General features: G+C 33.5%; 1 protein-coding gene across 11 annotated transcripts in view; it reads right to left on the minus strand.

Moving 5' to 3' along the window:
- The window catches only part of pard3ba (par-3 family cell polarity regulator beta a), a 291,161-nt gene that overhangs the window by 173,271 nt on the left and 104,791 nt on the right, over positions 1-13,099 (minus strand). For 7 of the 11 annotated variants that reach the window (XR_012401677.1, XR_012401655.1, XR_012401915.1 and 4 more), the window contains one exon: positions 12,642-12,733. Coding sequence is in view for 6 of the 11 variants with exons in the window: in XM_017355769.3 (XP_017211258.1) it covers positions 12,642-12,733 (92 nt within the window). In the remaining 5 variants the exon portion in view is untranslated. Of the gene's footprint in view, positions 1-12,598; positions 12,734-13,020; positions 13,091-13,099 lie in introns of those variants that run through there. The other 4 variants (XM_073946906.1, XM_017355806.4, XM_073946984.1 and 1 more) reach the window with 2 other exon arrangements.

Here is a 13,099-nt window from a genome sequence, read left to right on the forward strand (position 1 = left end):
TTATTACATGCATGTCAAAAAATACACAAGACTTCTTAAACCAAAAAAAGTCAAATAAATAAATTTATTAAAATAAATATATTAAATTAAGTTATAAATTGAAATGCAAAACAATACTAAAAACAGAAAAAAAGCACACAAATGTAAGTGAATTAGAAATAAATGTAAAGCATTCAAATAAAAACAAAACAAAAACTGGTTTATTAGATTAATAATTAAATGTTAGATTAAAAAACAAACTAAAAAGCACAAATTATTGCAATGCAAACAACAACAAACTGAACAAAAACAACATAAAAACTGGATAAAGAAACACTACAAAACTGAAATCAACAAAATAAGACGAACTAAAATGTTCCAAAATTAATTGAAATAAAAAAAATGATTCCAAGGTAAAGCAAACCAAACTAAAACACAAAAGAAAACAAAAGAAAAAAGAGCTTTAAAACAAAAAAGACTAAAACTGAACCGAAAATAAACCAAACATCCAAACAAAATGTTTCAATGTAAAATAGAAACAATATTTGTTTCAGTATTCTGATGAAGAACAATAGATGTTGCAAAGCAAAGCAAAGCAAGACACTAAAATGTTACCATGAAAACAAAAAGCAAATCAGATGAAACAAAACCAAATCAAACCAAAACTAAATACATAATGAACCAAAAAAATTTTTTAAATAAACTAACCTAAACGCACACAACGCTGTTTTATCAGCACAGGTATTCGAATGCAATAATAATAATAGACCAAAACAAATAACCACAAATAAAACAAATTAAACCACAAAATAAAACAAATCAAACTAACTTGAATCAAAACAAAAAAGAAAAACAGATCAATCATTCAAACAAAATGTTTTAATGTAAAATAAAAACTAAATCAGATGCATTAGTCTGATAAAGAAAAAATGTTGCAAAACAAGACAATAAAAATGTTCAAACAAAACTTACAGTTGATGCTTTTTTTATATATATATATTTCCCAAATGATGTTTAACAGAGCAAGGACATTTTCACAGTATATGTCTGATAATATTTTTCTTCTGGAGAAAGTCTTATTTGTTTTATTTTGGCAAAAATAAGAGCAGTTTTAACTTTTTTAAAAACCATTTTAAGGTCAAAATTATTAGCCCCCTTTAAGCTATATTTTTTCTTAATAGTTTACAGAACAAACCATCGTTATACAATAACTTGCCTAACCTGCCTAGTTAGCCTAATTAACCTAGTTAAGCCTTTAAATGTCACTTTAAACTGTATAGAATATATATATACTATATATTGAAAAATATCTAGTCAAATATTATTTGCTGTCATCATGGCGAAGATAAAATAAATCAGTTATTAGAGATGAGTTATTAAAACTATTGTGTTTAGAAATGTGTTGAAAAAATCTGCTCTCCGTTAAACAGAAATTAGGGGAAAAAATAAACAGGACGGCTAATAATTCAGGGGGGCTAATAATTCTGACTTCAGCTGTACATAATAAACTAAAACAAAACTAAAATAAATAATATTAGTTTTTACTATTTCTGATAAAGAAAAATAGACAATACAAAACAAGACAATAAAATGCTACAATGAAAACCAAACAAACCAAATCAAACTAAAAACAAAACAAAACCTAAAAGCAACAATAATAATAAACCAAAACAATTGGTTCCAAAGTAAAGCAAACCAAACTAGATCACAAAATAAAACTAATCAAACCAACTTGAATTAAAAAGAAAACAAAAGACGAAACAAAACCAAATCAAACATTCAAACAAAACGTTTTTATGTAAAAAAGTCTAATAAAGAAAAATAAATGTTGTAAAGCAAGCAATACCATAATATGCCACAACAAAAACCAAACAAACCAAATCCAACTCAAAACAGAACCAAATCTACAGTAAATACATACTGAACCAAACACAAAATTAAAATATATATAATATATATATATATATAATACATGTATTTGAATGCAATAACAATAAACCAAAACAAATGGTTCCAAGCTACAAAGCAAAGCAAACTAAATCACAAAATAAAACGAATCAAAAGACAAAACAAAAACTGACTCAAAAGCAAAACCAAACATTCAAACAAAATGTTTCAACGTAAAATAAAAAACAATATTAGCTTGATTAGTCTGATAAAGAAAAATAAATGTTTTAAAGCAAACACATACAAACCAAACAATTAAAATCCACACAATACATACATAATAAACCAAACATTAAAATAAACAAACCTATAGACAAAAAAAAAAAAAGGTATTGGTTAAAAGGCAAGGGTTTTTGAAAGCAACTTTTACAGAAGTGAGTTTGCTATTGCTAAAGCAACCTAACGATGCACACTCCGCATGTGTAATGCACATTTTCAATCCACTGGACCGGAATCCACATACCTCTGTGTTTTGTACTAGAGTTTGTTTCTGGCCTACAGCAGCCAGTGCATTTTAAACACACACCCACAGACACACACACACACACACACTAAAAAGTACAAGTATTCACCAGCTACTTTGTACTCTTGTCAACACACGCTGCAAATCCATTTGCTGTTTGTGTCCTGCGGGACGACATTAATGACCAAACAAATGAGCCGAAAGCGATCGGAGTTACTGCCATTCAGTGTGTCTGAGACCAGAGCCCAAGGCAAAGGTGCCTACCTGCATCTTTCACACTATACACACACACAAACACGCCAGAGAACTGGAGAAAGAGGGATAAAATATACAACCAAAAATAAGAAAAAGTTGGACAGAATGGAAAACAAAGATTTAAAAAAAAAGTAGCAATTCTTACATTTACAATCAGTGCCTTTTCAGCGAATAAAGGACAAGGTCGCAAGCCTAATCTGAACAACCATGTTCCCTCAGGCAGCACTGCCTCTAATCCTTCAGGCGGCACTGCATCAAGAATCCTCATTCATCTACAAGCAATATCACCACATGGGCTCTAGACTACTTTAGCAAACCTTTGTCATGTACTGAGTTACGTACATCCACAAATGCCAGTTAAAACCGTACAGTGCCAAAAAGAAGCCCTATGTTAACAGTGTCCAGAAGTGCCGTCACACAGTAGAAACCTGAACTGTGGTCAGATGAATCAGTATCTCAAGGAATTTTTGACGCTGTGTTTTATCTGCTCAGCTTCATTTAATTTGTAAATATACATCCTTTCCTGTCATTCAAACCTGCAACAAATTCCAAAAAAGTCGGGACAGGAGCAGTTTAAGTCTACTAATCAGGTAAATAGCTTAAATGATGTTATTTGAAACAGGTCTTGCAAACAAGTGATTGATTTGGTACAAAAGCAGCATCCAAGAACGGTCTATCCTAAGCTGAACAACCATGATCTCCGATCCCTCTGGTAGCACAACATCATGAATCCTCATTCATCTATAAGCAACATCACCACATGGGCTCTAGACTACTTTGGCACACTTTTATCAAGTACCACAATACATAGCTACATCCACAAATGCCAGTTAAAACTGTACTGTGCCAAAAGGAAGCCCTATGTTAACAGTGTCCAGAGGCACCATCACACAGTAGAAACCTGTACTGAGGTCAGATGAATCAGTATCTCAAGGAATTTTTGACGCTGTGTTTTATCTGCTTAGCTTTATTTAATTTGTAAATATACATCCTTTCCTGTCTTTCAGGCCTGCATCACATTACAAAAAAAGTCGGGACAGGAGCAGTTTAAGCAAGGTGATCATGTAAACCGCCTAAATAATGGTATGATTTAAAACAGGTGATGTCAACAGATGATTGTAATTGTGATTTGGTACAAAAGCAACATACAAGAAAGGTCTATTCCTAAACTGAACAACGATAATCTCTAATCCTTCAGGCGGCACTGCATCAAGAATCCTCATTCATCTAGAAGCAATATCACCACATGGGCTCAGGACTACTTTGGCAAACATTTGTCGATTACCACAATACATAGCTACATCCACAAATGCCAGTTAAAACTGTACTGTGCCAAAAGGAAGCCCTATGTTAACAGTGTCCAGAGGCACCATCACACAGTAGAAACCTGTACTGTGGTCAGATGAATCAGTATCTCAAGGAATTTTTGACGCTGTTTTATCTGCTCAGCTTTATTTAATTTGTAAATATACATCCTTTCCTGTCATTCAAACCTGCAACAAATTCCAAAAAAGTCGGGACAGGAGCAGTTTAAGTCTACTAATTAGGTAAATAGCTTAAATGATGTTATTTGAAACAGGTCATGCAAACAAGTGATTGATTTGGTACAAAAGCAGCATCCAAGAACGGTCTATCCTAAACTGAACAACCGTGATCTCCGATCCCTCTGGTAGCACAACATTAAGAATCTTCATTCATCTATAAGCAATATCACCACATGGGCTCTAGACTACTTTGGCACACTTTTATCAAGTACCACAATACATAGCTACATCTACAAATGCCAGTTAAAACTGTACTGTGCCAAAACGAAGCCCTATGTTAACAGTGTCCCGAGGCGCCATCACACAGTAGAAACCTGTACTGTGGTCAGATGAATCAGTACCTCAAGGAATTTTTGACGCTGTGTTTTATCTGCTCAGCTTTTTTTAATTGGTAAATATACATCCTTTCCTGTCATTCAGACCTGCAACACATTACAAAAAAAGTTGGGACAGGAGCAGTTTAAGCAAGGTGATCATGTAAACTGCTTAAATAATGGTATGATTTAAAACAGGTGATGTCAACAGATGATTGTAATTATGATTTGGTACAAAAGCAACATACAAGAAAGGTCTATTCCTAAACTGAACAACGGTAATCTCTAATCCTTCAGGCGGCACTGCATCAAGAATCCTCATTCATCTAGAAGCGATATCACCACATGGGCTCAGGACTACTTTGGCAAACATTTGTCGATTACCACAATACATAGCTACATCCACAAATGCCAGTTAAAACTGTACTGTGCCAAAAGGAAACCCTATGTTAACAGTGTCCAGAGGCACCATCACACAGTAGAAACCTGTACTGTGGTCAGATGAATCAGTATTTCAGGCATTTTTTTGACGCTGTGTTTTGTCTGGTCAACTTAATTTCATTTGTAAATATACATCCTTTCCTGTCATTACAGGAAACCTGTAATGTGGTCAGATCAATCAGTATTTCAGGGTTATTTCAGCGTTTTTTGGCACTGTGTGACCAAAGAAGAAAAGGATGAAGACTAAAATTCCTTCAAGTGTTGAATGAAGGTTGAAGAAGGGTTGTCAATGCCAGTCAGACAGGTAATTCCTCTATTAATGGTCTTCATATTAAACAAGCATGTGACTTTCTAGTAAGGATACAAGCAATCTCTCTACAGTAAAGCAGTCTGCAGCAACTACTAACGCACACACAGACAAACACAACCAACTAGTGAGATTCAGGCAACATTTTTTGTTTTCCACACGACTTGATCCACAGAGTGCATCACCACAAAAATAAACCCTCCTCTTCTGCATTTGCATTCCTCCCGAAATAAACCCCCCCTTTGCCAATTTGCATGTGCCCAGTGTGGCGCGGAGCATCCATGAATTTACATGAATAAAAAACGGAGACTGGCAGCAGCTCATCAAACAGATACAGAGTTTATTACTGCTCACACACCACAACAGAGCGTGTTTGTTTGAAAGTGTCAAAGAGGGAGAAACGCTGTCTATTTCTGTGATCAGTTTCAGAATAAAAGAGGAAATTACATCAGGAAATACTTCCTAGTCTCATAGCACAATTTTTATGAACTATCGGTAAACAAAATGAAAGTACAATTTGTGTAAAATAAAATAAAGTAAACAAAATAAAAAAAAAATGTCCAAAGAACGAGAAACTGTCTATTCCTGTTATCATTTTTAGAATGAAATTATTTCTAGCTTCATACCACAATTGCATAAATTATCAGAAAAAGAAATGAAAGTATAACTTCAAAACCAATATATAACGCTAAACAAAAATTAAATAAAACCAAAAAAAAATCTAAAATGAAACCAAAATGAAAAAAATAAATAAAATAAAATAAAAATGACCAAAATAAAAAAATAAAATAAAACGTAAAAAATAAATAAGTAAATAAAACAAAACTAAAATAAAAAATTTAACTAAAATAAAACCAAAACAACAATAAAAAAAAACCAAAATTAAAAAATAAATAAAAATAAAACCAAAATAAAAAATAAAACCAAATAAACCAAAAAATAAATAAAACCAAAAGAAAATAAATAAACAAAATATAAATAAAATAACACCAAAAGTAAAAAAAAAAAGTAATAAAACCAAAATAAAAAAAATAAAACCAAAATAAAATATACAATTAAACAAAACCAAAATAAAACCAAAATAAAATCTTTATAGAATAAACTTTCCTGTTATTTTAGTACAACCATGGTTAAATCACATTAAAACTATTATTTGTTTTATTTTTTTTTTAAATATTTAAAGAATATTTAAAGAATATTCAAAGCCAAAATGTTCTAAACTTTCATATTGTTCCAAAACAAATGCATATTACTTCATTAAATCTTAAAATAACCATCCTACAAAGATGAGAAAACGAACTTGCTTTCCACTTGCAAATGAGGGCAAATTCTATTTTAGCCCATAAGGCAATTGAGTTCAGCATGATGTTGATGTGGGTTAAACAGCACTTTATCCAAGTTTAACCAGAGCACCTAAATCAACATGTAAACCTATCGCAGACAGCTAATGTCCATGTTCAGCTGAAAAACAGATTACAATTATATAAAGACTAGACATGTTTAATAAGAGCTATAAAATGCAGAAGGAAGAGGAAGCGATTGTATCTCACAGAATAGAAAGAAGCTAAATAAGCTCTCTTATTAAAACCTGATTGAATCCCAGACCCAGACAGAGCTGAGGTGATGCTGCACTGTAAACCACTTCAATGTTTAATGAGCTGTTAAAGTGTGTGTGTGTGCATGTGTGTGTGTGTGTGTGTGTGTGTGTGTGTATGTGTGTGTGTGTGTGTGTAATGCTGATTGACAGAGGCGGTGAAGAGAGGCGAGAGATAAACTTCATCCCTCTCTCAGGGAGAAGAGATGAGGTCACATGACCCATGATAAGAGGCAAGACAGGAGAGAAAAAAAAACATGACGTATGAACATCTCTCTGACTATAGCTACAGGTTTATATGTTAAGATTAGGAGTTTGGGCTGCACGGTATTGGGAAAATATGGAATTTAGGGTTTTTTGCGATGTAAACTCAATGGCCACTTTATTAGGTACACCTTACTAGTCCGGGGTTGGACCCCCTTTTCCCTTCAGAACTGCCATAATCCTACATGGATTGTGAGCTTCTGTTTTTGTAGCCCATCCGCCCCAAGGTTGGACGTGTTGGGCATTCAGAGATGCTCTTCTGCAGAGGTTATTTGTGTTACTGTTGCCTTTCTATCAGCTCGTCTGGCCATTGTCCTCTGACCTCCAGCATCAACAAGGTATTTGCGCCCACAGAACTGCCTCTCACTGGATATTTTCTCTTTTTCAGACCATTCTCTGTAAACCCTAGAGATCGTTGTGCGTGAAAATCCCAGTAGATCAGCAGTTTCTGAAACACTCAGACCAGCCCGTCTAGCACCAACAATCATGCCACGTTCAAAGTCACTTAAATCGCCTTTCTTCCCCATTCTGATGCTCGGTTTGAACTGCAGCAGATCGTCTTGACCATGTCTACATGCCTAAATGCATTGAGTTGCTGCCATGTGATTGGCTGATTAGAAATTTGCATTAAGAAGCTGTTGGACAGGTGTACCTAATAAAGTGGCCAGTGAGTGTATAATGACATATGAATTGAGATTTATATTTTTTTTCCTCAAAGAGAGAGAAACTGTGATCAATTTTAGAATAAACGAGAAAAATAACTTCAGGAAATACTTTCTATTCTCATACCGAAATGCCATAAATTATAAGAAAAAGACACGAGTAAAATTTACTTAAAATAAAATAAAACACAAAACAAAATAAAACACAAAATAACACAAAAAATATAATAAAAATTAAAACTAAATAAAATAAAACAATAAAATAAAATAACACAAAACAAAAACACAAAAAAATAAAATAAAAACAAATAATAATAATGATAATATTATTAAAATAAACCTATATAGATTAAAAATTCTTGTGTGTGTGTGTGTGTGTGTGTGTGTGTGTGTGTGTGTGTGTGTGTGTGTGTGTAGATGAAGAGTTCAGATGCAAAACCCTCTAAATCCAGCAGACCTCTTTTCTTGTAAATGAGCATTTTCTATCAGGCTCCTCTGATAAGGTTTAGAAGTTTCATCTTATATGTAATGATAAGGTTACTAGCTAGTAAATAAAATACCTTTTTTCAAAAATGTCACTTAAGACAATTCTTAAAGGTAAACTTTCTTTGGCGTCAAAACCAGCTAAATCCACTTGTGTTTTTTTTTTAAACCCTCTAAATCCACCTATTGGGACAAGACAATTGTATTTAGTTGAAAAATCAATAAAGATGCAATTAGAAATCATTTTGCCAAACATAACACATACACAAACCACCTGAAGTTAAAAACACATAAATCTGTCAAGTAAGTGGTGGTTCATTACGCTGTGATAAACCAGGGAAAAAGCAGAAGAAAGATGAATGAATAAAATCTGTCAAGTGCATTAATCAATAACATTAAAACTGAAATTAATTAAATCTTAATTATCTGTTGTCATTTCTGATATTTGGGATTTAGATTTAATGAAAGTAGAGCAATGTAAACGTTGTAAACATTGTAAACTAAGCTTGGTAGATCCAAGTAATGTAGTGTAAAACATTCCTAAAAACCAGAGCAGCAATCTTAGACCAAAAAACATTCTCTTAATTAAACAAACAATATTGTTTAATGCTCTAGAAAATGCTTTTTAAGAACAACAAACAAGACAAAACTCAAAACAAGAAAAGCTCCTGGTGAACTATAATTCAGACTTTACATTGCAAAACCTGAATATCAGTGCTGAAGCTATGTATTGTTATCGATATATACTGGGACTGATGATAAACACACACATGTTGTTCAAATCTGAAATACTGAGACCTGTAGAATGTATTAATGTATTGAAGGAAGAGTCAACCTGTTATTGCAGTTTTAGTTCTGATAAGAGTTTCTGTAAGAAAAGCTGATTGTAGATCTGCATGATAAAGGCTATGCAGCACAGAATAAGCACATGACTTTTAAACATGAAAAACCTGCTATAGATATTACAGCTCACTGCTTGTAAAAGTGCTGAGTGAGGCTGAAAATATAAAAAAAAAAACATTACTTTTCTTGAAGATAGACTCATTTTACAGCTTAACAGTTCAGTTTTAGCATTTTTGAATCCATTTAGCTAATATTTAGGTCTGGTGGGAGCACTTTTAGCTTAGCTTAGCATAAATTATTGAACCGGATTAGTAACTGTTACCTAGTTACTTAACTGGGGAGTATTTTCAGGCGTAATATTATTGTGCCTGCTTCAACTATGGTATAGCAAAGTTACTTAATTATTACGCCATTATGTGAGTGTAGTTTCTAGACATATCAACCCAGGCCCGGATTGGCCAATCGGGAGAGTTCCCGGTGGGCCGGTCCGTTTTTTGGCCGCGAGGGCCGGTGTTTCTAGCTGCTTGCTCTCTCATCAGTCGCACTTTTTTTTATTAATTTATTTATTTTACCATAGCCTCAGTCTTTTTATTCATTATTTTGCCATAGCTCCGCTCTTCTTATTTATTGTCTCGCAGCCTCATGAGCAAAATGCAGCCTGCTGGGTAATGATGGTTTAACTATCATTCCGGCCACGCAAGTGTAACAGCGCCATTGTGGTCCAGTGGTCAGCACGTTGCGTTACAACGTCGTCGGTCCATGTTCGATCCTCATCTGAGTAATTCTTTTTATTTTATTTTTTTCATTTTTGTTGTTAAGACATATAAAACTGTAAGGTTGTTAAACATTTGAAGTTTTAAAGCAGCTGTTTTCTTGAAAAAGATGTAATAGTGTAATTAGAAACTGAATTGGAAATGACCTTATTTTAATATATTCAGTCGTGAACTGAGGTGGGCCGGTCTAATGCTTGAAACTCCAGGGCTGAAAAGGAGTCCCACTCCGGCACTGTATCAACCTAAAAAATAACAACTGTCATTTACTTTTGCTCTTAATACACGATGTAAATACAGAAGAGTCAAGCTTTAAATAGGAAAATGAATGAAACTCTTTTTTTGAGCAAGATGCTAATGGTCTAATCCAATTTAATGATTTATGCTAAGCTAAGCTAAAAGTGATCCCGCCAGACCCGGAGATTGGCTGAATCATGGGATCAAAATTGGGTAAACTCAACTTTTTCTTTAACAATAAAAACAAAAATTCCAAGGGTACACAAAGTTCTTTAAATATTACGCCAGAATGTGAATATAGTCTTTGACATATCGACCTAGGCAAATAGCAACTTTCTGTCGGTCATAGGATATGATATAACTACAGAAGAGTCCAGCTTTAAATAGGTAAATGATCAAAACTCTTTTTGGAGTGAGATGCTAATGGTCTAATCCAATTCAATGATTTATGCTAAGCTAAGTTAAAAGTGATCCCGCCAGATCCCATCATGGATTCAAAATTGGTAAAACTCAACTGTTTCTTTAACAATAAAAACAAAAATTCCAAGGGTACACAAAGTTTTTTAAATATTACACCAGAATGTGAATATAGTCTTTGACATATCGACCTAGGCAAATAGCAACTTTCTGTCGGTCATAGGATATGATATAACTACAGAAGAGTCCAGCTTTAAATAGGTAAATGATCAAAACTCTTTTTGGAGTGAGATGCTAATGGTCTAATCCAATTCAATGATTTATGCTAAGATTAGCTAAAAGTGCTCCAGCAAGACCCAGAGATCAGTCGAATGGATTCAAAAATAGTAAGACTTAATTGTTCCTTTAACAATAAAAACAAAATCACAATAGTACAGCAAAGTTCCCTAATTATTACGCCACAGCAGTCCTAGACATATCGACCTAGGAAAATAGCAACTTTTCCTTTCCTGTTGCTCTTAGTATATGATGGAAATACAGGAGAGTCAAGCTTAAAATAGGAAAATGAATCCAAGTCACTGATTTATGCTAAGCTAAGCTAAAAGTCCTCCCGCCAGACCTGGGGATCGCTGAATGGATTCAAAAACAGTGAAACTCAATTGCTCCTTTAACAATAAAAACAAAATTACAAGGGTACGGCAAAGTTCCTTGATTATTACGCCAGTGAGTATAGTTCCTGTACATATTGATCTATGAAATAGCAACTTTTTTTATTGGTCATATAATATGATATAACTACAGAAGAGTCCAGCTTTAAACAGGAAAATGATCAAAACTCTTTTTGGAGCGAGGTGCTAATAATCTAACCCAATTCAATGATTTTTGCTAAGCCAAGCTAAAAGTGCTCCTGCATGCACATACAGATAAAACATCTGCTGATCACAGTATTCACATCTGTCAATGGAAAAATACACTGTACAAGTTGATTATTATTACATTTATACTGCAAAATAAAGCTTAAATATCATAATTATTGTTATTACACTCTGAGAAAAAAAAACATACGAGCTGTCACTGAGTTGGAATCGTTCAAAAATGACACAATTTGTTACCTCAGAGGTCCCTCTAAAGTTTACAAATTAATACTTAAGTCATTTTAAAAGGTGCTGCCCAGGTGACAGCTCTCATACCTTTTTCCTAAGAGTTTAAGTGATACTAAATATTTTTGAAAATAGGCTCAGTTCACAACTCATCTTGAGCATTTTTAATCAATTTAGCTGATAGACATGGCTTAGTGCAAGATGTAACTACATGTGTCAACTTTACAGGAAAATTATTAAAACTCATATTCTTTTTTTTAAGAGGAGATGCTAATGGTCTAATTTAGTTCAATGATTTATGCTAAGCTAATCAAAAAGTGCTCCAAGCAGACCCAGAGATCAGTCGAGTGGCTTACAAAATGGTAATACTCAACTATTCATCATCGGTTAAGTTATACAAATTCTAAATTAAACATTTAATTGATGCAAGTTGAAATAACGGATATATTTAATGTAATTCAACTCAATTATTTAAAGCAGCAACAAATCTTTTACAGTGTGGATACTGGTAATTTGGAAATATGCATTAGTACCTAAAGTGCACAAATTATAAACGTTTTAAAAAAAGTTACCCCCAGTGACAGCACCATTTTTTTATGTCTGAATAAAAATATACAAAATAAAAACAAAATAAAACTACTTATGCATTTAAATACATTTATAGATAAATAAAAATAAAAGCATAAAGTGTAATTATATTTAAGCACATTAAAAAAGCATCCATGTAAATATTTAATGCATTTATGTAAATATTCGTCATTTTTTAATTAAATAAAATGAATTAGTTATATTATTGGCAACAGTGCAAAAAGACCAAGTCAACAAAACACTGAGCCACAAACACACTCACTCAGAAAAAACCTTAATCTGGCAACAAAGAAAAGAAGATCCAAATGATCTATAATCTGATGGTAGATTACTGCTTGCAATGATTACTAAATGAATATATATGATATTCCCCCCAAATTCTGAACTTACATGCACAGTCATTCACTCCAGACGAGCACATAAATCCCCTCACCTTAATGTGTCTTGTCCATTCCTGGAGATCAGGTTGTCTACCTTAAGTTTATCCATGGCTCCGCCCTTCACAGTCACTGGTGGAGCAACTCCCTGTCAACACAAAACACACACTCACAGTCATTTCAGACTCTCTAGATGACACAAAACAACCACACAGCAGCTTTCGAAATTCACCAGTGAGCGATAACTAAACTGGTTCAACAGGAATACTCTATCTGCATCCTTGTTGTCTCTCTCTGTCAAACATTCGCCCATGCTTCTCACTTCTTTTCAAAGGATTAATAAAGCCTTTAGAGTCGCCAATCAAAACAAATTCAAAATGCAATGCAAATAATTAGAAAATAAACACAAATAAGAAGAAAAACATAATGATGCACCATGAAAGAGAAAGTGCGCTTTCCTCAGCGCGGAGCCGAAGCTTCTGGTGGTCCTGAAAACACCATGTACTCCACCCAA

This window comes from Danio rerio, chromosome 1 (assembly GCF_049306965.1).
Source record: "Danio rerio strain Tuebingen ecotype United States chromosome 1, GRCz12tu, whole genome shotgun sequence".
Taxonomy (NCBI): Eukaryota; Metazoa; Chordata; class Actinopteri; order Cypriniformes; family Danionidae; genus Danio; species Danio rerio.